The sequence below is a fragment of the Vigna umbellata genome, chromosome 7 (assembly GCF_029865625.1).
Source record: "Vigna umbellata cultivar VRB3 chromosome 7, Vumbellata_1.0, whole genome shotgun sequence".
Classification (NCBI taxonomy): domain Eukaryota; kingdom Viridiplantae; phylum Streptophyta; class Magnoliopsida; order Fabales; family Fabaceae; genus Vigna; species Vigna umbellata.
In genome coordinates, this window is record NC_142171.1 from 31821231 (window position 1) to 31848846 (window position 27616).

General features: G+C 33.2%; 2 protein-coding genes across 2 annotated transcripts; both read left to right on the forward strand.

Annotated features, from left to right (window-relative positions):
• The first annotated feature begins 9483 nt into the window (after positions 1–9483).
• EMB1379 (embryo defective 1379) lies at positions 9484–13359 on the forward strand. The gene is made up of 6 exons (XM_047315128.2): positions 9484–9835; positions 10128–10324; positions 10542–10622; positions 11884–12123; positions 12542–12619; positions 12712–13359. Exons 1-6 carry the CDS (start codon positions 9718–9720, stop codon positions 13048–13050), a joined length of 1053 nt encoding a protein of 350 aa, XP_047171084.1. The 5' UTR covers positions 9484–9717; the 3' UTR covers positions 13051–13359.
• A 6475-nt stretch (positions 13360–19834) lies between these two features.
• Positions 19835–27365, forward strand: LOC124839335 (uncharacterized). The gene is made up of 6 exons (XM_047315126.2): positions 19835–19992; positions 20956–22102; positions 22632–22703; positions 23068–23282; positions 25507–25730; positions 26143–27365. The coding sequence occupies exons 2-6, from the start codon at positions 21013–21015 to the stop codon at positions 26906–26908; spliced, it is 2367 nt and encodes a 788-aa protein (XP_047171082.1). The 5' UTR covers positions 19835–19992; positions 20956–21012; the 3' UTR covers positions 26909–27365.
• Positions 27366–27616: the final 251 nt, after the last annotated feature.

Consider the following 27616-nt stretch of genomic DNA (forward strand, 5'->3'; position numbering starts at 1 on the left):
AAAATTTTCTGAATTATATAATTCCGAAGTTACTTTTCAAAAGATAAAATGATCGTTTTGAATGTTTGAAGGGGTGCACGAAGAAATTGTGGGAGTACAAGGACTATGATATAAATAAACTCAAAGCCCTTTTAGATGAGCTTTTTTTTTACCATACTTTTGCATGAGAAATTGCTTTATGCACCCTATATTTTTTTTCTTGCATGAAACATGTGAAATCACACTCACAAGTCACAAAGAATATATCAAATTGCATTTTTCTGGAATACTCTAATATTTATTGGATTGAACAAGTTGGAATATACTTCTAGATTTGGTGAGAGATTTTGGATTGTACATTTAAAAAATGTGTGTTACGAAATATATAATCTGAAATGTTTCATCAAATCAAAAGTATATTCTAAATTATTCAATCCAAAACGTATACATACATAAATGTTTTGGAATGTTTAATTCGGTGGTACAGGGGCATTAGAAAAGGGAATCAGGAGACAAGAAAGAAAGAAAGGGATGTAAAATTAAGGTTTTAGAGTTTCTAATAATTTTTTAATGAAGGGTAAAAAGGGAATATAAAATTTATGGGTGGTGTATATAAAACCTATATAAATAAAATGATATTTTATTTTAATGATTTTATTTTATGATATTAAATAATAAATGGTGTGGTGGGACCATGATGTGAGAAAGTGGGAGTAAGGTATTGAAAAGTCAAAGGAAAAGAAGGAGATGGAGAAGGGGCATGCATGGTGTGTACGTAAATTGTGGTGGAGTTTGTGAAGAGAAAAAGTATAATAAAGTAGCATGAGTAAATAGGTGTAGAACCGTGAGTTAAATGAAGGAGAGAGAGAAGAGAAAATGGGTGGTGTGAGAACGGGTTGTGTTACTTAAAAAGAAATGGTGCATGGGAGAGAGATTAGTCATCTTAACTTAGAAAAGTGAGTAAAAGTAATAGAATGGGAGTGGGGTCCACGGTTTTTGAGAAAAGATGTAGGAAAAGTGAACTTTGTGTAATAGAATGAGAGAACAAAAGAGGAAGAGAGAAAGGGAAGAGAGTAGTTACGTAAAAACCAAAGAAAAAAGATAGAGAGAAGAGAGTTTTTGGTGAGAAATAAATGTGTCATGTGAGGTCCACTTGGTGAGAAAAAATGAGTTTTGTTTCAATTCTAAAAGGACTAATGGGATCCATTTGTGTGGGTAAAATATAAAAAGAAAGGATATTTAAGACAAAAATGGTACATTAAAAAGGTATGTTGTTATGTGTTGTGAATTTAGTAGAAATGGGGTACACTAGAAATATTTGTTCCAGTGGACTAGTTGTGAAATTAATAATTTCACCCGATGCGTCACTAAAAAATTATTAAATGATTTAATTGTAAAAATTAATTTATTTAATTATTTGTAAATTTTAATTAATTGTTAGGTAATGAATTTGGTTTACTTATACATGTTATGTGAAATATATATGGTTGTGATGGTGTTGTTTTGGGGGCAAATGTTATTTTCTTGGAATTTTGTTGAACGAATGATGTTCTTATTGTGATACGATGGTGTGTGGGTCTCTACGGAGACAGAGATTCGAGTGTCACCCTACCTCGTGTGCGAGAACTTGAGAGGGTTGGATGTCTCGCTCAATGACTTCAGTTCGTGCTGAGTATAGTTCACTAGAGCGCATAGTGTCGGTGTTTTTACTCGTTAGTCCTTGAAGAGTCGCGAAGATAGGTCTGAAGTTGCGATAGAAGACGACTCAAATCACCCTATTTTGCGAAACAGGTTTGGTACGACAAAATTCAAGAAAACAACATGAGCTTGTATGTATGATTCGTGTTATGAGTTAAACACTGAGATGTGTTGTGATGTATATGACTATGATAGTTTGAGTTGTGTATTGAGATGTAATGTGATGTCGGCGTTATGAGTTGTGTAATGAGATGTAATGTGATGTCGGAGTTATGAGTTGAGTATTAAAATATAATGTGATACAACGACTAGTATGGTCTGTGTTTTAATGATATTACACTGAATTGTATGTTATGTTATGTTCTTAGTTACTCACCCTTTTCTTTTGTGGTTGTGGTTCCACCTGCAATGATCGTACTTGTACGAGAGTAGATAGATGGTGTTGTAAATAAGGCAGCGCTGGAGTAGCATGACGAGAGATATGAGAATTAGTTGTGGGGAATTTATCATGTTTTGAAGTTATTTTATGTTTTTGAATAATGGATTTGATATTTGTAAGGTTTGAACATTATGTTGTAAGACGTTTAAACTTTTGAAGTTTTTGTTTCCACGATGTTATTTAAATGAGAAAATTTTGGATTTTATTAATTAACAAGTGACACTCCGTAAGGGGTGTTACAATGTAGGAAGAAAAAAAGAAGTGTAGGAATAAATGTCTCGATTAACATACAATATATACTTGCATAAGTCCGCACTCATTTAAGTTTAAATTTTGCCTAAATTTATATTTGGAAAGGGAAAATTATCATATCAAGTTTTGAATGACTTGCTCATCAACTCTGTATTATCAAGCAGAGCATATAACACCAAGATCTTCATCTCTTCATCTATATTTGCTTCCGCTACTTTCATTGATCATCATGGAGTCCACCTTTTTGAAGAAGTTTCATCAACTCATCATGGAGATCATCTTATGTCGAAGGAGCCTCCTCAAAGCAACCTCCATCATTTTCTATCAAGAGTTATAGTCTCTATCTTGGAAGTCTTCAAGAGATAAGTGTTTAAAAGTTCTTACCCATTTATGTTCTTGTGAATTCCTTATTGTTTCATTTTTGCCAACATGTCAAATATGTTGTTTGAGTCATGAGTATGTGTTGTATGTCTTGAAATATTGCTTCAAATTAAATTTTCTTCTTGAATCATCCATGTTGTGTGCCTAGGGTTTTCATTTTTCTATTTGTATGTGTGGAGAGTTTATGGTTTTGGGTCATCTTTTGAGTTATTTTCTCTACTTTTACGATCATATTGTTTTATCATAAGTCTTGTATATCGATATATGTCATCAGATCTTTGTTGAACTTGAAAGAAAAATTGAAAATATTAAAAACTTGAAGCCTACCCATTTTCTGAAATCTAGTGTAAAGAGTTGTCTGAACTTCAATTTTCAAAAATCAACTACAACTAGACTAGAGGTCCAAATGCTACGTTTTTATGTTATGGAAAGCGCTTTGAGTCTATTTCCTAGGAAAAAAGAACCATCTCATTTAGAGCTTTGTAGAAAAAGATATGGGTAAAACATTGAGCAAAGGAGAGTTATCCAATTCCAGCGTGAAATTTTGGATTTTGATGTTTTGGGTTTTTCTGGGTTTTCTTTGCGTTTTATAAGTGTATTAATACTTGTTACTAGTTCGTAATCTTAGTATTACGTTTCCATTAACTCATTTTTTTAGTTGTCAAAAGATCATTTGATTCCTTAGGATTTCCTACATACATCACTTGAATTAGTCTTGTTTTTTAATATGATTTGTGAAAAGATTATCCCTCAATAAAAAACAAAAGAAAATAAGAAAAGAAAAGGGACTAAAGAAGGGGAAAAAATTGCCAAAAGAAAAGGACACAACAACAACAAGAAACTCAATTTTGAACTTGAATTTAAGTGTTCTTTGCATTTTTCCAGCAAGTGTTTTGCCTTGGCTAATCTAGTTGGTCTTATATTCTTAGTTTTATTTTGGTTTTATTCATCTATTCTAGAACCTTTCCTTAGGGATTCCTTTTGAGTACTTACCTAATTGATACCCTTAATTTTTTTCTTATCATTCTTGGCTTTCTTTAAAGTGTTATCACATCTTACTCCATTTGAGTTTAGCTTTCAAATTGTGTTTTTGTTGCTTTCATTCTTTGGACACTTTGGTGCTTGAAATCAGATTTTTCTGGAGCTTTCTTTTGGGAGTTTAACTAACTTTGAAGGTAGCATCTTGAAGGCTTGAAAGAAGGCTAATAGAAGCATTTCTTTGGACTTGGGAAGAAGGAGTTCTTACATGGATTTGGAGTGAACATAAAGAGACGATAAACACTTGAAGAAACTAAGAATATATGAGTTTTTTTTTGCATTTTTATTTGTTGTTTTGTATCACAAAACCTCTGTGTTCTTGTAATTTTTTAGTTTCATTTGGTTATTTGCTTGGTGTCTTGGGAAAATGTCTTTGGTACAATCCCATCTCCATTTATAAAATTGTGTAATAGTTTAGTTTCCACTCGTAGAAGTGAAGGTGTGTCAAGTGGCTCTTAAGTGTCATTTGCATTTTCACATAGGGTCGTTAGTTTACTTGTTTACATAGTATTCAATTCCTTCCATTTTCCTTTTATACATTGTATTGTTTATCTTTTAAGTCTCCTTGGTACTTAGGTTGGTTGAAAGCATTTTAGATAAATCTTTCTTTGGTTTTAGGAGCATTCTTTACATTTGCATTTAAAAAAGTTTTAGAAGATTTCTTCTTAGAAGCTTAGGTAAGGCAACTCAAGGACACTCTGTCTAGGAAAGACTTGGTTTCTAAGCTTGTCCATTGTGACTCACCTTTCTTTCTTGGGAGATACTTGAAAGATCTCTACTCTATTGTTTCTCTTTTGAAATCATCCATAAAAACAAAAATTTTAATTGTGAAAACCTTTCTCACTCATAGTTGTAAAGTGTTTTGGAAACCTTTGTGAAAATATTTTAAACTTTACAACATGAGTGATTATTCTTATTCAAGTGTTCATAGTAGTATAAGAGGTAGTAAAGAGGACTTACATCTTAGGTATGAACTTACACAAAAAGTAAGCAAGTTAGAGAGTATGTTTACTAAGTTTATTATGGACAAAAGGAGAGAAAAACAACAAGCTAAGTCATCCAATAGAAGCAAGTACACTAGAAACATCCACCTCTCATAGTAGAAGGAGCTTCAAAATAGTCACAAAAATAAAAACTTCTACCATTTTAGTTTGCGTGATGGTTTTTGGGATCATGATCGTTTCTATTATAGGTATAGTGAGAATCATTTGCATTTAATAGCTGAGAATGACATTCTACACTTTGGTAGAGAAGTTAATTCGATGTCATACTTAGCTTGGGAAGAAAAGTTTGAAAAACTTCAGCCATACATTATTAAGTGTAGTTAGTTTCACACCGTTTGGTTGTGTTCTTCTAGATTTGTGAGGCATACATATGATTGGTGGTATCAAAGGAAAAATGATGTTCAAAATGGTATCAAATCACCAATTAGAGATTGGAATGATCTAAGAGCTTGCATAAGAAGAAAATATGTTCCACCTTCTTTCAAGAGAAATCAAGAGCTTAAACATGAAAGGAGAGAACTCATGGAGAAAAATAAAGAATCTATTAGAGGTGAAAAAGAGTTATTTCTTAAAGAGAAGGAGTTTGAAGAGAAACGTGAGAAGCTTTTGAAGGATAAGGAAAGAAGAGAAATTGAAAGAAAGAAAGAAGAATAAATACAACTAGAGAAAAGAGTTAGAGAAAAGGAAGCTAGAAGAGAAAGGGAGGAGAGAGAAAAGAAAGAGAAAGAAGAAAATAAGAGAAGAGAAAGGGAGGAGAGAGAAAAGAAAGAGAAATAAGAAAATGAGAGAAAAGAAAAGGGGGGAAAACATAAGAAAGAGAAAGAAGAGATTGAGAGGAGAGAAAAGGCGAAGGAAGAAATCCTACTCAAAGAAGAAGTATTACTCAAGGCACCTCCCACTCCCCCAATCATAATTCAGTCAAGAGTTCTAAAGAGAGTGTTAGAATAGAATGGCTTAACTTTCAACACCAAGAGGGGGAGGGGGTGAATTGGTGAAATACAAAGAAAAACTTTCCTTAAACACAAAGAAAAAGTAGATGACTTTAAAAACTTTCCTTAAACACAAAGAAAAAGATTTTTAAGTGCAGTGGAAATAAAGTTGATTAAACGCAGTACAGAGTCGATTAAGTAAAAGTGTAGGGATAGAAAAATCAAACACTGCTTTTTATACTGGTTCGGCCAAGCCTACATCCAGTGTCCTTCCTCACCAGGAAGCAAATGCACTATAATGATCAAGATTTTTACAATAAGGCTTTTATAGAGACCTCCACGTCAAAAATATAAAACACCTCTCTAACCTTCTAATCAAAATATAGGCATACAACACACAAAGATCAGCAGCAAGATGTCCCCTCTCCTGTCGTCTTCAACCCTTTGAGAAACCCCTCAAAGTCCAGAATGCAGCACGTCCTTTTCCTGTAGTCACAACAGGGTGAAAACATCAATCTTCACAAAATTGAATTCCAGATCACCAAAACAAACACCTTCAGTGCAAATTTGATCAGACAGTAAAAGCACACAATCCTTGCTCTTCAAGCTATCTCCAAAGATGAACACCACGGTCTTCTTTAAGAATTCTTGGAGCTTTTCCCAAATCTGTAAGACAACACTAATCTGAAAATTATCACACAATTCGTTAGATTCTCAAAACTCCTTACAGAATTCAAATTTGTGTTAATATATAGTTTTTCACAATTCCGACGTTCTTTAGTCGACTTTGCCACTAATGAAGTCGAATACATTCATGACAATTATAACAGTTAGTAGCAGTCATAGCAATTAATTGATTACGCAATTAATGCACTTGTTTCACAATTAATGTTTGGTCAAACATATTTAAAAATATAGTCGTTAAACACTTTAAGACAAGCATTAATAGAATTTTAAAACATAACAAACTTAGTCGAATGGCTTGCGCACATAGTCGATTTTGTAATAGTTAAAAACATAATTTTGAAAAAAAATTTCTTTAAAAATTCTCACAACACACTTTGAAAAAGTTTGTGCAAAGCCACGAGTTTTAATCGACTTACTTCATAATGAAGTCGACTTAAAACTTTTGTTTTTCTACACAATTTAAGTTAAACTAAATTGCATGTGGTTTTTCTTTTCCAAAACAATTTTCATTCAATCACAGATTAAATCTCACATATATAACATAGTGAATTGCAATGATCAACACAACACAAACATGTTCTCATATAATCATAATCATGAAAGTAATGAACATGTAACACATAAACACATGTGTTATTAATTATGTGTTGTCATCATAAAAAACCAAAAGCTCTGAGATTGTAGGTTCAGCTGAACCAATGCTCCCCTTTCAACAATCTCAACAGAGAGTTTTCCAAACTTTGAACTCTTATCATTTCATTAATGATTTTCATTTCTTGGTTTCAACCTTTACTTTTGAAAGTCTTTTACCTCCATTTTCACTCCCCATTATATTTAACTCCTCGATAACCTTTGAAAAATTACTCTTTAAGTTGTTGTTACCTCATAATTTACAAATAACTCAAGGTGAACAAAAAGATTTTTGTAAATTAAGTCTTATAACTTTTGAAGAAAAATGTAAAACTAGAACAAGAGATGTCCAATGTGTCAAGTGTTTTGAGAGAGGGAACATTTCCTTTGAATATCCTCCTAAAAGAACATTGCTTTTAAAAGATCAATACACTAGAAGCTTGGATAATTGTCATTCTTCACGTAGTGAAGAAAAAGTTTTAGAGTATGTAGAAAAAATAAATTTTCCTAAAGAAAATCTTTTAAAAAATAAAAGGCCTTATTTCTTTTATAAATGTTTTTATCACTACAACAACTTTTTGAAATAAAGGTCAATAATCTTCTTCAGAAAACCTTTTCCAAAAACAAAAAGGCCTTCTTTCTTTGTTCTTTTGTTTAGGTCTATTCTTTTAATAAGACTCTTATTTGCTATTTGTTGTAGGTACATTTTTTATCCAGGAGGATATCATTAAATCAAAGTTGTGCTTCCTCAAATATCTTTCCGATGTGAGGACAAATCGTTTTCAAGAGGGAGGGTATGATAGAATCCGTTTTAGGAACCGAATTGAAATCCATGAAGGGAGCATCAACTAAACTAAGGCTAAGAGATTGGAAGAAGAAGAAGGACTTTCAAGCTTTTTCTTGTTTTCCCTTAAGTCTTAGAAGACATTAGACCTCTCATAAAGAGCTATGGTCAAAGAAGATAGAAGAGAAAGATGGAACTTCAAGAATTCTACTATTGTGGAGATCACATTTTAGTCTTCTTCTTTATCTTAAAACACTTTTTGTAAATATGTAATATAGCTCATTTTTAGGCCTTGTATTTGGCCATGACACTTTGTTTAGCTTTGTTTAGAAGGCTTGGTGGCTTTAAAAGAGAGCTAGTGCACCATTAGGTCCTTAGTGAGAAGGTAGCACCTAAAATGAGTTAAAAGTGGGGGGTTTTGAAGGAGTTAGTTGCAAGGAGCCTTTGCATTAAATGCTTTTACTAAGTTAGTTACAAAGCATAAGGCTCATCACATTTAATGTTTAGGATCCTCATTTAATGCTTAGGCTCCTCATTAAATGATGGAAAGACTCCTAAATATTTCATGTACTCTAGCCTTCACCTTCACCCATAAAAGAAGAGACACCCTTTTGTAATCCTTAGAACTTGATTGAATGTAAATTCTTTTTGCCAAAATTTCAAGACTCCTCTTCTTGAGTTCTTACCTTATGAAATTGTCTTCTTATAGACTTCTTCATACCTTCCCCTTCATGGTTGGCCTATTCTCCTAGAAGGACATCTACCAAGACCATACAACACCAATATCTTCATCTCTTCACCTATATTTGCTTCCGCTACTTTCATTGATCATCATGGAGTCCACTTCTTTGAAGAAGCTTCATCAACTCATCATGGAGATCATCTTATGTTGAAGGAGTCTCCTCAAAGCAACTTCCATCATCATCACTTACAAAGTGTTCACTATGGTGTACTTCAAAACGCTCCTCGAACATTTTATCTAATAGATTTCTACATGTGTAAATTATACCTACAAAATAATAAACAAATTACAGTCCTTACCACCAAAACACCCAAATAGGAGATAAATTACGATCTCTACCACTAAAACACCCAAATGGAAGACTACAACTTGTACAAATTTCAAGATGAAATAGGGAACCACAACAAACAATACATAACAAATAACAATTGTTACTCCAAGAACAAAATATTCATATCCCAATACAAAAATGCAATACCCAATCACCACAACAAATAAGAAATAAAGTAAAATAATACGAAATGAAACTCACTGATAACCATGTTCATTAGATAACCTTGCATCACTAATGAACGCATAATTTCTACTCAAAATCTTCTTTCTACTCCTTTAATCAATATTCACAAATGATTCAAATCTCTAATTTTGTTTACAATGTTTTACCTAATGCACAAAAACAAAAATTAAATTTAAAGTAAAAAAGATTCACATCACCCTGTTTACTAGCTAGTGTATAACGATTTAGATAGTCTTTAACGATTTAGACTTATTTATTACATATTTTAAAAAAACTTAATTAAAACAACTCAATCTGAAAAATTAATTGATATTTAAGAAAAAACAACCACCAACTATTTAAATTTTTTTTTTTAAGATCACGGTCAATCATCCAAATATTTATTTTTCAGTTCCCGCCATATTCCTGTCTTTTACTATTTTGATTTTCATTCTCTTTCAGCGGACCAAAACGCTCCGACTTCCTAATGACATGAGTTATTTGTTAAACCCAATCCATCGGAGCAGAATCCCCCGTTTTCTAAAAATTTCCCAAATCGCTTATTTTACCTTCCAATTCCCTTCTTCAGAAACCCTAACCGTGGTTTTCAGCAAGTTTTCCCAGTCTCAAAATCTGCATCAGGGTTTGTGAAAGAACCATGTCGAGAGCGTTAAGCTGGAGACACCATGTCGTGGTTCAATCTCTGTTGTCGCGGGGCCCACTCAGCGAGAAGGACTTCCACGCCATGTTTGAAGAGCTCACCAAGAGAAACCCAGGTTTCTAAATGTTTTCTCAACCCTAATGCCGCTTTATTCACTTCTGGTGAAGAATTGTGTATTTGTTTACTGTTAAAAAAATTTAGTTTACACTTGATTTAGGTTTTGAATTATGATTGGTTGTAGAGTAGAATTGCTGCATTATGAGTACTGAGGGTGAAAGTTGTCTTGGTTTGATTTTAAATGCTGGTAGCAGACTCTTTTCTTTTAAATTAGAATTTGGTTTCTGTGTTTCATGTATCCTTGCTGGGTTTTATTGCGACCTTGACATGGGTGAGCTTGCTTTTATTAGGTACTGAGCGGCAGCTGCTCGATGGTTTTATTCTGAAAATCAACAAGGCGCTTAGTTGTGCTAATTTTGAGTTGCGTGCCTGCATAAATCAATATGATGGCCAAGTTTATTATGGGGTGGTCAATACCGTTTCTGACGAACATTCCAAGTTAGGGACGAAGTATAGTGTTCCGCAAATTGCCTTTTACAAGGCCATTGTAAGTTTTGCTTAACTTGATTGTGTTTTTCTGTCTGTGTTCATTTGTGTAATGTGTAGTATTTGGTATTTGCGGTTCTGTGTTTCCCTCTTGTGCATTACGTGCGTGTCACTGGATGCATAGAGTGGTTTCTTTGAATTGAGGGAAGTATTTTTTTCTTGCCTGGTATTTGACATCTGACGCAACTAATATTGTTTATTTCTTTGGCTAACAACAGATTGAAGCAATAGTACAGGATGCCTCTGCAAAAGGTGTTATCTTCAACATCCATGCTCTCAATCTTAGTTTGGATGGCCAGGTTATAAACTTTTTCACCTGGCTGAATGTTTCCGATTGTAAGAAAAGTAATGTTGTTTCAGCCTGCTGCTAGCCAAATGTTAAACTCAAGGGTTGTAAGAGGATTGGAAGTGGTAAAGGATTGAAACTCAAGGATCATAGTAAACTACTTGTCAGAGTTATGTACACATGCAAAATTTCCACAATTTTTTTCAGAATCTCCATCGAGATTATCTACCCTACTTGTTCTTATGGGTGTTCATCTCAAAATGATTCTAAAACATATGTGTAGGTATGTAAGTAACTTAGTGCACAATAGGAATTTTAATTGAGAGCAATCAGCAGAGAAATATTTGTCTAGAAAAACTATCAAACACATGATTATTCTATCCCAAATCACTACCTCATAAATGCAAACAAAAATACATAATTGTCCCCACAGACATTAAACCTGTAGCTGCTATTTAACTAAGTCTTAATATAAGTGCTATTAAAACTGCAGTAATTATTAAAATAAATTCCTATATTTCCTAGAATAGACTTTCCAAACTTTTGTTCTCTGAGGGTGGCCTGACATCTTATCAGACAATTTGATTATAAATACTCTATTTAGTGCACAAGCTTAGAATTTTCTCAAAACTCACATCAATAAGGACTATGGCATTTGAAAAATGAATTTTGAGGAACTACTTCTTGCTCAACTTCATTAATTTGCTTACATGTCTTCTATAGTTCAAATTCACACAATACAAACTCTATTATGGGTTGGAGCTTTCCTCAAGACTCTTATGGTCTTGGTTCCATATCATAGGTTTTTTTTTTTTGCATCATTGAAGGCCATCTGCAGATCTTATGGTTAACATTTTAAATTTCTAACAAAGCCTACTATAGAGATATGTAGTCTCCATGACATAAGACAAAGTTGATTCTGCTACATGTAAGTCTTCCATCTTAATAAATCATATATAGTTATACTTCAGTGTCATAGTATGACTGATTCTATGTTATAAGTTATACCATCTAACCTAAACATTCGATGTGCAATGTTATAAGTTATACCATCCCTCCAACTCTAACTCTTGTTTTACCTCCATTTTTAAAATTTTGCAATAAATTCTAAGCATGAGAATTTTTTCTTGTGGTTAAACATTCCTAGTCTATTTTTGTTTCTGGTTTTTTGTTAATCTGCAATGAAAGTAATAGTTGTATTACTCCAGTGTATCACTATTTATTTGATTTGCAAATTTAAAATAAAATGTACAATTTTCATGGTATATGTTCAGGTTACAATTATGACAGATCCACAATCACAAGGAAGCCAGTCAAATGTTCCATCTACTTTGAAAAATTTGAGTTTGTCTCAAAAAGAGAAAACCCTGAATGAACTTGTAGAGGACCAGTGGCTTAATTTGACAACAGAGGGTGTTATTAAACTTGGTCTGAAGTCATTTCTTGATCTTCGCAGTTGGTTTCGAAATAATGATGTTCCATCCTGTCATGTTTGCAATGAAGCTGGAATAAAGGTTGTTCCTGTTGCATTGTGACAGCTCTTTTTTGTTATTCTTTACCCATCAATAGTTTTGATTACTTTGATTCAGTGTCAGGCTTTCTTTTTACGTTTTTTATTGGGATTTAAATGTTCTGTTTTGTTTATCGTTCATAAATTTGTAGTAGATTTTTGAAAAAGGTTGCTTATTGATCTGATTGGAAGATCTTTAATAAATTGGGTGGTTTCTCTTATTATATGCACACCAATAATCCTTTTTCATATATTAAAATTTCTCTAAATATTATGAGGAATTCCTACTGTCCAATTACCTGGCTTGTGGAGGCCGTGATCACCTAAAACAATAAAGTCACTTGTTTTGTTTGTTTTAGAAGGAACAAAAACACATTGCTGCATTGTTTGAATCTGATAATTCATTCGGCAATGTCTGACAGGCTGAGTTGTGCCAAAATGAAAATTGTACTGTGCGAATTCATCAGTATTGCCTGAAGCAACTTTTCTTGCAGGGAAAGGTATGGGTATTGTTATTATTAGTCTTATTTCATTTTTACTGTAGACAGGTGGAAAGATTCTGATTATCTTGCTATTACTAACTTGTGTTTAGGTTGCCAAAGTTTGCCCAAGTTGTGGGACTTCCTGGCCATATACAGTACCGAAGGAGGCCTTGCGGATGGAAGATGACAGTGAACCTAGACAAAGTCAACGGGTGACCAGATCTGATCGAAATAGGCGAAGTGCTAACAGGGTTGTTGTTGATGATGAAGTTGGATGCAGTAATCAGGATGAGCTGAATGAAAATAGAGAAATCCAGAATGGTAATGTACGGAAAAGAAGAGGACGCCAAACAGATAATGCAGAAACAGGAGGATCTGGTGCATCACAATCTTCAGCAGCCATTTCGGGTTTGAGAAGAGTAACTCGAAATTCTACTCGTCTGAAGTAAACAATGGTGCTTTACACTGCTTTTTGGGGAAGCACTGTACATTTTTCTGCTGACTGCTGTAATTTATGCTGAACTTTTGAGGATATTTGTATGGACTTTTGTTGTAAATGCAGTTAGCTAGTTTTAGTGACTATTTGTAAACCAGCAATCTTATGTTATTCCTCTGGCGTGAAAGGACAAACCTCTAGCAAATACAGTGTAAATTCGTCCCTTGTGTCAAAAGGATCAAAATTAGAGCCGCATCGACTCGAGGTAGCTGCATGATTATTTTCTCAACTGATATGGAATTCTTTAGTAGTGTTGTGCTTCTTTAATGGATAAAGGTTGTTCAACACTGTTTGCTAATCATTTTACAACCATTTGACATGCATGAGTGGTGCCAAATGGTGGTAGAAAAATATTAGGTGTCAAAATACCATTAGTACTTTAATTATGTTATTGTTATAGAGATAATCATCAATGTTTATCGGAAAGTAAAGTAACATTATGTTGGACTCGATGTTCAAACTAAGTTTCATGGTTTAAGTGAATAAAAAAATGTGATTGAAATTAGAAGAGTTGTTAAAATTAGTTTCAGTTTTTTTTAAAAGGAAAATGACACTTGAACAACCATTTTTGACAACATTTAGACACGCGCACACGTGTCAAAATCTGAGTGGTCCATTTTCATTTAATTTTTCCAACTGGACCACTCAGATTTTGACACGTGTGCGCGTGTCTAAATGTTGTCAAAAATGGTTGTTCAAGTATCATTTTCCTTTTTAAAAACTAATTGTTAGCAAAATTGATAATTTGTACTTAAATATTTATACGAACATTCTTTTAAGTTTTGAAATATGTATTCTCTTTGTAAGCTTCTGATTAATTTTAGTAAAAAAAAAACATTTAGACATATTCAACAGAAATTTGGCAGGATCTATTGAGTATTTGTCTTGAAATAATAATAAATAAAAGCCGAACTCAACCAAAGTAATGAAAAGGCTCACGATTTAGTGTTATGCTAAAAAAGCAAAATAACTCTCAAGTTTTTCTTGCACCTGAAATAACTAGCAAAACCACCAATTCCCGAGAGGGAGAAATGTAAAGTATTTTGTGCAACTCTTACACTGATTGGTTCAGAAGAAAAAAAGGTAAAAAACTAGAAAGATGTAACGAAAGAAATGATATTTGGTTAGAAGTAAATAAATGGAAAAAATGATTTTATTTATTGTTAGTAATTTTATTTGTTATATTTATTAATATTTGTTAGTGCATACACAATTAGACTAACTCTACATGTTTGCTCATGAATCACTCAATTTTGATAATAATTAGTGGTATATCAAACAAGTTTGTCAAATGTAAATCAACTTAAGTTGTTTAAAACAACACATATGCATGACATCTTATTAGGAGTTGTCACATCTTATTAGGAGTTGTCAGATGATCCAAAAATAGAAATGTGAAAAAGAATCATCAGAAGTCTCGAAATATAGCCGCACAAACAAAGACTAGATGACTTACAAGAAATATTAGACAATTCATGAAGAGACATCATACGCATGACAAGTTTGACCATCATAATCTTGGCATATGTCTCCAATGATTCATTGGATGCCTAGAATGATCGTTTACCTATTGTAAACAATATTGTTCAATACTAAAAGTGAGTGAATTGATTTAACTTTTAAAACACTTTCCAATTAGTAGTAGATTTTGAAAATTTTTCTCGAAACACTTGATTTAATATAAGAGAGATTGCACAAAAAGGTTTTAGGTTTATTTGAATCAATCGATTATGCATCTGATATCAATCAATTCAATCTTAAAGTGATTGTTTCCATTATGGTGAAATTTTAGATTACAACCACACGACACCGGTGAAACATGAAATTACAGTCAAGATAGTGCACCTACAATTCACTTGAACAATACTTATGAAGAAAAACAAACCAAAGCATATACACTCTGCAACCAATGCACCAAATAGATGTATTACAAGAAATTACAATATTTAAAAGAGATGTCACCTCATTCTTTATGGGTCACAAAGATGTAAATTCAACGAGTAAGCGAGTAAGATCACCCTACAACCTTAAAATTGATCTTATTGCAAAAGTAGTATTTTCAAAGATTTTAAAGCTTCTTGAACAATTTCATGGATGCATGTTAATAATAACTTTTCAAAGAAATTATCATATTTCAATAAAACTCAAGAAAACCTTTTATAGAAAATATATTAATTATGACTCAATTGATTACGTTAAGTAAAACTCAATTACTTTGTTCTATGTGGTCTTTAGAAACACAATAGGAACAATATGATTAATTATGCTTCCACTTAATTAATTATTCATGTGAGTTAGAATTTGACAAACCAATTAATCTAAGTTATAATTGATTATCAATTTTGAAAAAAAAAATACTAATTGATTATTTATAAAGATGGTTAAACATTGTTAGATATTGTTATACACAATATTTTATATTTACCATATTTATGTGTATTTGTTATATTTTCCAGTATTATTTTTCATTATAAATGGATTACTTTATGTGTATTTTTCATAGTAGGGGAATTAATCCTTTATCTATTTTTTTACTATATTCAACATGACATTTAGAGCTAGAGTTTGCAAGTAATCCATATACAATTTTTTTTGTCGTAATTGCAATTGCAACCATCATCAGAGCCACAACCACCATTAGAGAGCCACGGTTCAAATCGACGAGCATGCTGATAAGTGCTAAATATTAGTGAATTTCAATGCTTAATTAACACTTATCTTGCTTTGATTATATATAAAAATTATGGTAATTATCCCAATTTTATTTGTTTTGTAGAAACACATGAATTCAAGGAGTTGAATCTGTATTTGGTTGAAAAGAAGATTTGCATTGATTTTGGAAGAATTTGTTTTGCCACACTCGAGCGCCACCTGATGGCTTGAGCCACTAAAGAAAACCTACCAATGAAGGTTTCCTAAAGCCATCAATTAAGGCTTAAGGAAATATTATTTTCCTTAAGTGCCACATATCATATTATTGGTAATAAGTATTTTTTTCTCATCTCTGTCTACTTTAGGCTATTTGTCTTTCATTAACATGGTCAATGGGTCTAGGGTCTCCTCACATGGTGTTGCTATTTTTCACCTTCTTCCTTCACTATCAATTTTCTTTTGTCTTGAACTTTTTTCTTTTTCTTTTCTTCCAAAAATGTACTTCTTTTTAGCTCTTGGATCCTTACATTTTCTTTTCTTTTCTTTTAATATATATTTGTTTCCTTTTGACTTTAATCCATTACTTTTTCTTTTCTTTTCAATTTTACAATTCAACATGCAAACAAAGAAAACTAAATAAATTATCCTTCAAACCCTCAAAACTTATGCAAAATCAAAGTAAATCGTTAATTAGGACTACAACTAATAGAAAAACACAAAAGTAGATAATTTCCACAAATCAAATGTATAAGTACACAATTTAAATAAAGAACACAAAAAATTAAAAACTTAACGGAATATGATAAAACCTTAGGGGTTTTACTCCTTACAAAATTATGAGAACAATGAATTGAAGAAAATTTCAAAACAAGTAAAGAAAACAAACATTCAAGTTTTTTTTTAGTGTTTTCATATGATAGAAAAATTATGATAGAAGAGGAAATTCAAACCAAAACCTTACCCTAGATTCTAGATGATACAATCTAGATACTAGATGATATGTTCTGGTGTTAGATGATATGATCCTATTCAGGAAAGAGTATGATCGTTTCTGAATTTGAATCCTCAAGATAAAAAAAAATATAAGAATTTGAAATTAAGATGAAATTGAGTATGTCACAATCTAGCATATTGAAGAATCAATGAAGATTCGCCATAAAAATTTTCATCTTTGATAATAACATAGGAAGATGCCACAATCTAGCAATTAATGAGTCAATGAAGATTCACAATAAAGAAGTCCATCTTTGATAAGAATAAGAGTTCTATGATAAGAACTAAGATAATATTCTCTTATTGAATTAAAAATTTATATATTGACCAACCAAGGTGTCTCCCTCAAATTTTGGTGTGTTTATATATAAACACAAATGTTTGTCAAATTTTTTTTTAGATCCAGATATACTCCAATATCAATAATTATTTTTTAAATTTATAAAATAAAAAAAACCTGAAAGTTTTAAATTTATAGGAGGAAAAAAACAAAAGGTAAAAGACCATTAAACATCTTAAGAGCATAGGATGAAAGGTTAATTTTGCTAATTATCTTACATGTGAGGTGTAACATCCCAAAATATAGCATAATATTATATGCTAGATTAATCACATATAATAATATGATACATCAGTTCACCAAGAGTTTGTAAAGTATTTTAACAATACAGTTATCCAAAATAACCATAAAACTAAAAACATTACGGAACAACATAAGTCTGATACAAATTAAAAACATAAATCGAACGGTGATACAACACCCTGTATAAACCGATCGGTTTACAAAAGATAGGTTAAGCCTATTGACCGAACGATTCATTCTAAAACAATAAACCACTGATGACCGAGTGGTCCTAACTTAAGTAACAGGGTCCTCGCCTTCCAATGCTTGCTCCACCGAACACTCATCACCTTCTGCTCACATCCACAGGATGATCATTGCAAAAGAAAAGATAACCGGACGGACAAAACAAGACAAACAAGAAAGTAGGGTAAGCTAATGTAATTTAATTATAAACACATATATACAATTCATGCAAGTTCAATATGTACAAAGACGAACGGTACATTATATAATTACTGAATACATTTAATCACATACCAACCGAACACCACCATTCATATATATATATATATATATATATATATATATATATATATATATATATATATATATATATATATATATATATATAAACCGAACGCTATGACTTGACCATCCAGATTGTATGAATATGTAGCTACAGTCGTCCTTGCACTTGTGGTAGTGTAACAACTGACACCAATCAAGCTACTACCCAAGGTTAATCCCATAATACCTACCTCGACACCCTGAGGTGGTAGGACCTCCTGTTATTCTCACAAATGAAATACCTCTCTCTATGTAAGAATGATACTCATAGAATTTCAGGATGAACGCTAGCTTAGCATATCCATATTCATACTTTACAATTCAATAACCATACACGAGACATTCCGCCTTGGAATTCTCTTCCACAGTATTTAAAGGTCACAATTCTCATATTTAACATAATCTATCATTCATCAGTTACATTTTCATTCATACAGTAAAGAGAACATGTGAACGTTAGAGACCAAACACTTTCCCACTACCCAACCGAGAGAACCGAACACTTCGTAAGAGACAAAACAAAAGAAAATAACCGAATGCTATTATTGACCGACCCCTATAGAAACCGACTACTAGGAACTTAATAGCTTACACCGCACACTCATAACTCAAACCGAACTCTAGTTTAATATCAGAAAATTGTGATTAGACCGAACGGTCATACTTAGATAATACCTCTAATAGACCGAACACTTGTAAATGACTGAGTACGTAACACGACCGAACAGTCAATCAAAGCAAAACTCTGAATAACACTTCTTAAACCAAAACAAGGCATTTTTCTTAATTTCTAAATTTCCAAACTTGATTTCTAAGTTATTTTAAACCTATTCCACTGAACCTATTACACACTACTCACCACTCATATTTTCACATGCTCTCATTCCCAAACCAGAAATGACCGAACGTTCTACAACAGGAAAACCCCAGTCCAGTTCACATGTCGCGGCCAAACACTCAGAATTTGAATACAATTCAATCAAACACACCATTATTCATACATGCAAGCTTCCACACATCAATTCCAAACATAGAAAAATATAATTAAATCACTAGCTTCCCTTACCTTGAATAAACTAGGAACTTCCTAAGCTTCCACCACTTTGACTAACCAACAACCACTTCTAAAGCAACCTACTACAATTCCGATCGGTGAAAAGGGACCAACCAGAGGATCAAAGACAAAAACAGGTTCAGAGAGAGATAAATGAAGAACACATGCAAGCTAAACAGTGATTGCATGTACCAGAAATTACCGAAACTTAAAAAGAACGAATGAGTTTACTTACCCACTTCACACAACAACTAGATTGATGGAAAAAAAACTCTTGCCACCAAGGAAGAACTCAGACACAGCTTAGATGATGATTAGAAGAAGGAGAAAGTGAGGATTTTTAGAGAGAAGAAGGAGAATTGTAGAGAGAAGGAGAAGAAACTCAGAAATTTGGAGAGAAGAGGTGCATGCAAAAGTGGCTCAACGTTTGAAAGTTTTACTTATATACTACCGTAAAAAACGGATCAACCAATCAACTACACACACCTGTCTTCCGCTTTCTGAATTTTCTAAACCCTTTCACCTACACCTGGCTTCCACTCACAGCTGAATTTAATGGTTCTAACATCAGGTATCAATAAAATTCGAAATTAAAGTTTTTAACCTAAAGATTAACTTTTTTTATTATGCTAAATATAAAATACATCAATATTTATCATATTTAACAAATAAGTGGTATAAATAATTTTTTTTTATTTTAAAAATGTAACTAGTATATCTTTGTTATATTTTGTATGCATTTTTACAATAATTTTTGATGAAAACTTATTTTAAATATGTTTCCATGACAACGTAAGACCAATTGTTTTTTTCTTCGATTTTCATGTTACTTAATGGTCAATGTGCCTTCAAACATGAGTGGGGCCCACATCTAAACTCAGATGGTTTGTCCTTTTTTATGCCTTTTGCATGGAAACATCTAATGGGCCGATCGAGATTCGTCCTCCACTCTCTTTCTATTTCTCTCTCTAGACAATAAAATAGAAGTTCTGTTCTTCTCTGTTTACAATTCTCGCTGAAATCCAAGTTCTTGCCGTGCACCGCTGCTTCACTGCACACTCTAGGTACCCCAAATTTCTCAACCTTATGAAATTCTATTTAACGTCTCTCGTTTTTTGTTTTTTTTTTTGTGTGTGTTCACTGTGCTATTCGGGTTGATTGAAACTTTTCTGGGTTTTATAGAATTACCCTTTTTCAGTTTTCATATTTTGCTGGTGGGTTTTCTCTTATTTCCGTGAAAGTTGTTTCTGTTGAAGTTTTTTACTTTCTGCATCTCCAAGCACTGTAGTTTAGAATTGGATTGTGAAGTTTGCGTATCTTTATTGCTATATTGGTATGCTGTATTCCGTTGTCTTTTCTGTACTGTCCCTTTATTATTTAAACAGCTTCGTAGTTTTAGTGGGAAAGTTGAGGGGTTCTGGATTGAGAGTGTGATGTTGTTTATGCATAGTTCATGTGAGTTGGTCTGCTAAATTGAGAAACTTTGGCTGTGGAAATATTCATGCGGTTCTCTTGCCTCTTTGCCCCCAACTTTGGTGGTTAATTTATTTATTTTTTGTTTTTATGATGTCAAAATAATATCACCTGTTTTAGTGTGTATTGTGCAAGGTTAGTGTTGTCTGTGGATGTAATTTGTTTTCTTTGCTCCTTTTTGATATGCAAACAAACTTGGTTGGAAATTTGTTTCTTGGGAAAGTGAATGGTTCAGTTTTCCTTTGGCAGCTGCGGAGGCTGTTTATTGGATTGGTGATTTTATTAAATTTTTTGCTTTTAAGTTTGATTTGTTGTCGTTGTGTTCGTCATAATTATTCCTTTTGTCTGAAGGAGAGATTTGGTATTTATAACTCGTTAGATCTTTGCCACTTGTTTATACTTGAATGCTGATTGGTTACAATTATTATGTTTCATAATCTGGATTTGTGCTTTTTAACTGTAACTTGTGTTGTTTATGGTGTTTATTATCATTTTCTACTAGTATATAATGAGTTGTTGTTTCTCTAATAATTTGATGCTAAATTAATGTGCAGATAGAATTTATACACCAACAATTGCATAAAGCGAAAAGTAAGACTAGATTTGTGATAATGGGGGCCTCGAGCTCCAAAATGGATGATGATAAGGCTCTCCAGCTGTGCCGTGAAAGGAAGAAATTTGTTAGGCAAGCACTTGATGGGCGCTGCTCTTTAGCGGCTGCTCATGTTTCGTATGTCCAGTCACTGAAAAGTACAGGAACAGCTTTGAGAAAATTCACAGAACCTGAAGCACCAATTACCAATGCCACACTGGAGCCATTTGAGAAAACCCTGTCCCAATTTTCACTTTCTTCACGCTCTGTTTCTCAACACATTGATACAACTGAAACCTTTTCTCCAACTCCCTCTCCTCCTAGTTCTAGTAAGTTCCAAGCAAATCATATGAAATTTAGTTCCAGTTCTTCCAAAAAGGTTGAAGAAAAACTACCTGTTCCTGTTGTTGGAATAGTAACATCATCAGGTACTCCACACGATGCTGCTGCTCAAACCCCTGAAAAGTTTGATCCATCAGCATCTGCTGGAGATTATTCTCTTCCAGTTGAAACTCCACCGTGGGATTATTTTGGTCTCTTTCATCCTATTGATCATCAATTTTCTTTTCAAGAAGGGAAGGTCATGCACCAAGATATGGTGGGGAATGCTGATGATATAACACAACTTATGGAGGAGGAAGGAATTCCTGAATTAGAAGATGATGAGAAGGTTTCTTCTCATGGTAGGGAAGACTCTACGGACTCTGAAGATGAATTTGATGATGAGCCTGCCACAGATAACTTAGTCCAAAGGTTTGAAAATTTTAATAGAGTTAATGATCATGTTAGAGCCAATGACTCACCTGCCACAATTAAGCCTCTGAAAGGGGATTCTGCTTCTGAATTTGAACATGTGAATGTGGAGAAGGGGAACTCTCCTGTTGTATCACAATTAGAGACAGCTTCTACAGAAGTTGAACTTCCAACCGAATCAAATAAATTGACGGAGAATGAAAATCGCAGTGAAAAAGTTGTTCCTAAGGATATCTTTTCTGGCATGAAAGATATTGAATTCCTCTTTGTTAAAGCTTCCGAATCTGGTAAAGAGGTTCCAAGAATGCTTGAGGCAAATAAGTTGCACTTTCGTCCTCTACTACCAGCTAAAGAAAGTAATTTTTCGAGCTCTCTAGTTTCCATGTCTTTCCTTGTTAGTTTCTTATAGTTTTGATAATATTAAATTTTAGAAATTTTAGGAGGATATTTGACAAGACCATGTGGATAGAAATATTGACAAATATTCTCGGAACTGTCAAAATTGACATGCCTTGAGCTGGGTCTCTGTTTGTCACTCTTAGTCGTGTGAAAATGTCACATGAGAGTATTCAAATCCATTCATAGAAGAGACAAATAAATAAATGATGCTTTTATGATATGCTGCACTTTTCCTTGTTATATGTCACTTAAGATATGGACAACAACAATGCCTTGACTAAAACAATAGAATTGTTTACCCTTTGGCTAGGCAGCTTCTGTTTAAATGTCCATAACCTAGATCATGATACTTTGAAGAATATATCTTGTTCTTCTTTGGGTTTAAAAAAACATTCAATTTATAAGAGGTTTTGAAAGTTTCTTTACATTATTCACTTCAAGATTAAAGGCTTTGAAGCTTAAACATGAGAATTATTATCATAACAGGTCGTTCAGCTGCACCCTCATTTTTAAAGGCATGTTTCTCATGTGGGGAAGACCCAAGTCAGCTTCCAGAAGGTAATTTCATATTCTTTTTCTGTTGATCTCTCACATTACTAGGACTTTGTAGATATTGTGTGTATAAGTAGGAAATATAATATCCTTGTATTAAATGTTTGTATTGTTGGAGTTGTGCATGATGTTATTGGAAGTTTATAATGAATTTCAGCTGGAGCAGATCTGGTCTAATTAAATTGTTAATATTTTTCATGATCCTAACCTTTTTTGTGCTTATATTGGTGTCTAACGACTCTCCAATTTGCTGATATTACAAGCTTTTGGAAGTCTCTCAATCTGTAGTGACCGACTGCTGTTTGTTGAAAGCTGTTTCTGGAATCCTATATCTAATTTTTGTTTTCTTTTTTTCACTACATCTTCTTAGAACCTGCTCAAAACTCGGTTAAGTATTTAACTTGGCAAAGGACTATGTCATCTTTATCCTCTTCATCCAGAAACCCTTTGGGACCAAACTCAAAAGATGATATAGAGGACCTTACGAATAATCTTTTTGATAGTTTGTGCATGATCTCTGGAAGTCACGCGTCAACCTTGGATAGATTATATGCATGGGAAAGGAAGCTCTATGATGAAGTGAAGGTACTGTATACTGTGTATTTCTCAGCACCATTTAGACTTTTCTTTATTTTGGCCATGTTATGTTTTTATAGTAGGATGTTGCAGAAGTCATGGTTTGGATGTCAGAATAAGCTCAAAAGTTCTTTTCTTAACAAGTATTTAAGCAATAAGGTGTATGCAATATTAGAAAGGATATCAACTGTTTCTCAGTGAAACAGTTTATTAATTTGATAGAGGTTCTTTTTTTTTTTTCATACAAGGTAGGGACAATTATTATTCTGATTTGTAGCATTTCATTCTTTATGGTCCACTTGATACCCTATAGTGGATACTATTGAGATATACGGTGAAGAGACAAAAACAAACTCTATGTGTGTTGCAACATAGAGACATGTGTATATATAACAGTCTCATTCAAAGAAATATAAAGAGATAGGCAAGGCCCATATATTTAGTTACATTTAACATCCCCCTTAAGTTGGTGCATATAAATCATATAAACCAAATTTGTTACAAATGTAATCAATTCTAGGACCCCAAAATGACTTAGTGGAGAATCTGCCAACTAATTTTTAGAGTAAAGAAATTGAGTGGTGATGTTTCCATATGCAATTTTTTTTCTTCACAAAATGTGACAATCTACCTCAATTGGTTTAGTCCTCACTGAATTTTAAAAAATATGTAGGGCAACTTGGTTATCATAAATAAGAGCCATTTGTGTGAACTCCCCAAATCTGAATTGTTCAAGCAACTATCTGAGCCAAATACGGTCATAGGTGGTAGAGGTCATAGCTCTATATTTTGCCTCTCATTTGATCTTGCTACTACCGTCTGAATCTCGCTTTTCTAGAATATCAAGTTGTTCCCAATAAAGACACAATATTTAGAGGTAGATCTCTTGCATTTGATCTTGCTACTACCGTCTGCATCTTGCTTTTCTAGGAGATAAAGTTCTCCCCAATAAAGACACTATCTAGAGGTGGATCTCTAGTCAGAAGGAGATCTATAGCCCAATTTGCATCTGAATAACCCATAACACTAGTGTGATTATTATGACCATATAACAAACCTATTTTAGGGGCACCTTTAAATTACTTCAAAATGCGAATAACTGCATCCGAATGTCTTGGACATGGAGGATTTAGAAACTTACTAACCACATTAACTGTAAAGAAAATGTCGGACGAGTAACTGTGAGATAGTTCAATTTTTCAACAAGTTTTCTGTATTTATCAGGATTAGGAAGTGGCTCCCCATGGGTGAGTCAATGGGCTTGGAAGTCATTAGTCCAATTTCCTCTCAAATATCCTATTTATTGTTCCTTCGAGAAATGACAGTTCCTTTGAGAAATGACAATTCCATTGTTTGATTGTGCTACCTAAATCTCCAAATAATATTTGAATTGTCTATACTTTTGGAAATGATGACACAGGTGTGTAAGATGCCATGATGATCACTACTTGTAAGAACAATGTCATCAACATACACTACAAAGTAGATACATGCAATGATTGTGGGACAATAAAACACTGAATGATTAGCTTTGCATCGAGTCATACCAAATTGTTGGAACACTTCACTAAATCTACCAAGCCATGGTTGCCCTAGGAGATTGTTTGAGACCATATGAAGATTTTGGAGATGACATACCAATCCGGAATACTCCTCTTAATTAAGCAAACCAAGAGGTTGCTCCATATAAATTTCCTACAACAAATCACCATGAAGGAAAAACTTCTTGACATCCAAATGATAAAGAAGACGATGAAGAGCAGCCATGGCAATGAATATCTGATAGAAAGCCATCTTAGTGATGAGGGAGGTGTCACCATAGTCCAATATCAATATCCAAGTATAACCTCTGGCTACCAAGGAAGTTTTGAGTCAATCAATAATGCCATCAAGACTAACAAATTAGAAATCAATGACCCTAATAATTAGAAATCAATGACCCTAATTTCCTAGAATCTGTAATAGCTACTGACTAACAAATTTGTAAAGCAAATGACTAATTATAAAGGTAAAGCAAATTAAATTTATCACTTTTTCATCCTTCATATTATTGAATGCATAAATTTATCATTTGTGCATATGTGTACATGGTTCAGGTTATGCTCAGGTCACAATATCTGAATCTCAATTATGTGGATCCTTGCAAAAGATTTGTCTCTGATTATCAGTTCCGATTCCTTTTATGTTTTTAATCATTTTGAATAGATTTTCGACCTATTTCTACTAATTGCAGGCAAGTGGTATGATCAGAAGGGAATATGACATGAAGTGTAAAGTCTTACAGCATCTGGAATCAAAAGGAGAAAAGACTTATAAAATTGATAAAACACGTGCTGTAGTCAAGGATCTGCATTCAAGAATTAGAGTTGCGATTCTCAGGATAGACTCTATATCAAAGAGGATTGAGGAATTGCGGGATAACGAGCTCCAGCCTCAACTTGAGGAGTTGATTGAAGGGTATGATTCTATAGATTCTTCTTGTTTTTACCAAGGCCACTTTTTATGCTGTTTTGTGTTAGCTTTATATTATGATATTTCAGTAGGGATGAGAAAGCAGTTTAGAGGGCCTTTAATTATCAGAAGTTTGTTTATTGTGACTGTCATTCTAGGTCTCACTCAGACAACTGAAACACAGTTTCAAATTGTTATTTATTTATTTCTTATAGTGAATAGAGTTTAAATTGGTTATCCCTAGGCCTCTGTTAAATGATTGTTATTATTCTATGCTCATAGGGTTGTGACTGTATTTTGTATAATAACCTTCTAAAATGGATCAACATTTGTTTTTCCTAGGTATTTCTATAGATATGAACATCTTGCTTTTTGTTTTCTTTTTGCTTATGATGTTTATATTTTGCTGTGGTGGCAGGTTAATTCGGATGTGGGAAGTGATGTTTGAGTGCCACAAGCTTCAGTTTCAGATAATGTCTGCAGCCTATAACAACAGGCATGCCAGAATGGTCACTAATTCTGAATTACGCAGACAAATTACTTCCTATCTTGAAGGTGAGCTTCACTATCTATCCTTAAGTTTTAGCAAGTGGATTGGAGCTCAGAAGTCCTATCTAGCGGCCATAAATGGATGGCTCTACAAATGTGTCTCTCTTAAACAAAAAACAAGCAAGAAAAGGAGACCTCAACGACCACTCCTAAGTTATGGTCCTCCACCAATATATGTCACCTGTGAAATCTGGTTGGAAAAACTTGGTGAATTACCCATCCAAGATGTTCTAGATTCCATGAAGAGTTTGGCCGGTGAAACTGCCCGGTTCTTGCCGCGTCAAGAGAAGAACCAGGGCAAAGGTTCAAAGAATCTCCACATAAAATATTGGAATGCTCATATCCGCAGTGAATCATCAGATAATCTACTGAGAGATGACCCACCAGAGGATTGGGATTCAGGTTTCGATCGATTTCGGGCAAGCTTTCTTGAGTTTGTTGCTCACTTAAGTAATTTTGCCGGGTCTTCTGTCAAGATGTACACTGAACTAAGACAAGCCATTCAGAATGCTAAGAATTACTATTATCATAGGTCTAATTCTCAGGCTCAAGATGGTCAGTGGAATTCTCAACCGCAAGATGATAATTCCAAATCTCAATCTCAAGTTTCCAATTCTGAAAATAAAAAGCCCTAACAATAAGCAAAGGGTTGCATAAAACATGGTGGAGGTGCAGCATTGTATTTCTAATGAATGTTGAGTTTCATACAAAGTCTATTGCATAAAACATAGTGGAGTTGAAGGATTGTAGGTTTGGTTAAACTAATAAATGTTGAGTTTCATACAAAGTCCATTGGATGTGGCATTTGTACATGAAAGAAAGAAAAAGGAAGGAATAAAGTATTTATAGGATGACCATACTTATATGATAGTTTCATCTTTTGAATAATACTGTACAATGGAATGGTTACATTACAGGTTAGGCAAAGCTGTTGTTGGTTGGTTCTGTTGAAGTGTTGTTTATGGAAAGAGAAGGGACTTGTCAAATGTCATTTTTGTTAACACATATAGGACTTTTACTTATTTTCATTACTGATGTAATTATTTGAATTTATGGTGTGCATATATGAGCATTGGTTAATGTTTATTTGAATTTTGTAATGGAATACTGATAGAGGGTATCTTTTAAATAAGCTTCCTGCTAGGGATAGCAATGGAATGGGGCAAGAACGGGTCTTGTTATCTTATATCCATCTTCAAATAAAAAATTCATTCACATCTTCATATTCGAACATTATAGGTATGGAATTTTTCAATATTAATTAACTTTTACAAAATAATAAAAAGATTTTGCAAATGAAATATAATATTGTTAAATATTTAATGTCAAAAGAAATTATTTTT